This window comes from Aplysia californica, unplaced genomic scaffold (genome assembly GCF_000002075.1).
Source record: "Aplysia californica isolate F4 #8 unplaced genomic scaffold, AplCal3.0 scaffold00009, whole genome shotgun sequence".
NCBI lineage: Eukaryota > Metazoa > Mollusca > Gastropoda > Aplysiida > Aplysiidae > Aplysia > Aplysia californica.
Window position 1 is genome coordinate 3,059,280 of NW_004797279.1, and position 2,643 is coordinate 3,061,922.

At 35.6% G+C, this 2,643-nt stretch overlaps 1 protein-coding gene across 1 annotated transcript in view; it reads left to right on the plus strand.

Moving 5' to 3' along the window:
• The window catches only part of LOC101862465 (sorbitol dehydrogenase), a gene marked incomplete in the record, with an annotated part of 17,693 nt that overhangs the window by 6,482 nt on the left and 8,568 nt on the right, over positions 1 to 2,643 (plus strand). Inside the window, 1 exon segment of the mRNA XM_013082883.1 lies at positions 1,052 to 1,211. Within this exon segment, the coding sequence (XP_012938337.1) occupies positions 1,052 to 1,211 (160 nt within the window).

Consider the following 2,643-nt stretch of genomic DNA (forward strand, 5'->3'; position numbering starts at 1 on the left):
AAGGGGTCAGGGTCTTGGAATAGACCTCAACAGTTGTTTACTCACTCTAAATAATTAATAAAATCATTTCTGATCAGCCTTACTTTTTTTTTGGAATAATTCAGAGAAAAATGTCACATATTTGACAAACCGCTTCATCACAATTACAATGTAGTATGTGCTCAGTATCTAGTTGTTGTTGTTGTTATTTGACATTTAAAATTTGGAGTTTCACTACATGTCAAGCTTTTTTCAAATACAATTCTTTGAATATTTTGATAACGACTCCGAAAAATGAATCGATTTTGATTGAGCAGATATATCATTGGTTTCGGACCTATAGTCTTAGTAACTCAAAACGCTAAAAATGTCAGATAGAACTTAGTAAACCTAAGGTAGCGAAATATTTCCACATATGACAGCTTCCACAATTCCTTTTCTAGCACTATGCGACACAATGTGACACTACAGTTACAAGTACAGCAATTATGACCGTCATTTATCTTCGCGAGATAAGATCCAAACAAGGCTCTTACTATTGTCTACAGTAAATAGAATCTCATACTTGAAGGTCACGACGTGTCATGCTGGAAACGAACTTAGGAGAACAAACAGGAAATGAAATAAAGGAAGGTTTTACAGGAAAGTACTGAGTATCTTTTTTTTTTTTAAAGACCCAATTTGATTTTCATGAATTCTTGCATTTGGCTTAACACCTTTTATATCCATTTTAGAATACGTTTCTGTTTGGATTTTACTGTACTGAAACGGCCTGATTAAAAGCTCAAAAAGTAGATTTTCATTTTTTTAAAGATTTTCAACCTTTGGAAATTATCAAACTTTGGCGGCCATTTTCTCACTAATTTCATCTCCAAAACCAGTGACCCCCACCTCATTCAATCGCAAATTTTTTAATTTTTTTTTCAAGATAGATGAGTCTTTTTTCAACCAAAGATAGGCAAATGAACAGGTTTTAAAATGATACCAATAACTTCTCATGTCAAAAAAATTGACGACCGCCTAATTCCACCGCATCGTGACACATATTACACTCTCTCCTATCTTTTCACAGGTGATCGAGTCGCTATAGAGCCCAACCAGCCGTGTGGCAACTGTGGTTTGTGCAAAAATGGCCGCTACAATCTTTGCGAGAAGCTGAAGTACTTGGCAACACCGCCCACCCATGGTTGTCTGGCACGATATTACTGTCATCCAGCAAACTTTGTCTACAAGTAAGGAGAGCTCTTAATCTCATGCGTTTTGAAATCGAATGACCAACTTCTGTAAGGAAATATAGTATAGTATTATTACTATTAATCCCTCTTTTTCAGTTTTCATATGATCTGCTTGTTTCCTCTCATTAACTGTTTTTCCTTTTGTCTTTCTTTCTATCCTACTTCTCAGATTGCGTATTTCTTTGTCTATTTTTCTCGCTTTCTTTTGTTTTGTTTATTGTGGTTTGGGGGGGGGGGGGGGTTCGAAAGAGGCCGGGGTATTTTGGGTTTTTTTTTAATGTTGGATTTGTTTTTTGGTTCTTGTCTCGTACATCATTTGTCTGCACGTCTAGAAACCCTTTCCTTCCTTTATCTTTGTTTGTTTGTTGGTTTTTGAATTTTTTGAGTGGTAGATTTTCCTGGTTGGTTTGTTTATTGGTTTGTTCCTGTTTTGTTTTTTTTTAAATAAAGCTGTCGTTGCATCTTTTTATTTAATGAGATTGTTCCTGTACTTTCTGGGATCGTTGAGGAGGCACATGCAACAGTGTATATGTCATATCTTTATCCCCCGTTGTTCTTCCTGTTGTTTGAGGCAATGATAAATGCTAAGATGAATAACGGAAACAGAAAATATCGTGAAAATCGGAATATTTCTTTTATTTGAACTTCATGTATTTAAATTTTCTGTTCCACGGCTTCATAATCCACTTCTAGAGAGATAGAAGGGTGAACTTAGGGTGTCAGGAAGAAAGACACGTACAGGCAGGCTAATACAGAAAGAGAGAGAGAGAGAGAGAGAGAGAGAGAGAGAGAGAGAGAGAGAGAACGAGATAGAGAGAGAGTGAAAGAGAGGGGAGAAAGAGGAGAGAGAGAGAGAGAGAGAGAGAGAGAGAGAGAGAGAGAGAGAGAGAGAGAGAGAGATCTCATTAGTGGAAGAGAGATTAGCATCTTAAGAACAAGCAGAGATTAAATACAGGCTTCTAAAAAAGCTATGTAATCATGTTTGGCTTAGCTGATTGAAATTGATTCCTCCTATATTAAATCAACAGGAGTAAAGAATACAAAATTCAGGCCCTGTGGGGAATCGGATTTCTATAATTATTTCTAGAGAGAAAATATAATATTTGAGAGTTAAAATTCGATGAATAGGTTTTTGTCATTCATGAGGATATACGGCTTTTCTGCTGTTGTAAAAGGGAGTGGAGTGGGGAGAAGAAACGTTTATTATAGAGGCAAATATCGCTGACACTTTGTTGACTGTGACATTTGCTTTTTTAGTTTAGTTTTAGTAAGAGTTTTACGGCACTCGCAACTGCATAAGGTCATATCAGCGCCAGTATTTGTTTTTTTTAAAGATTATTTTTGGTTTACTTTTTAGATAGATAGATAGATAGATAGATAGATAGATAGATAGATAGATAGATAGATAGATAGATAGATAGATAGATAA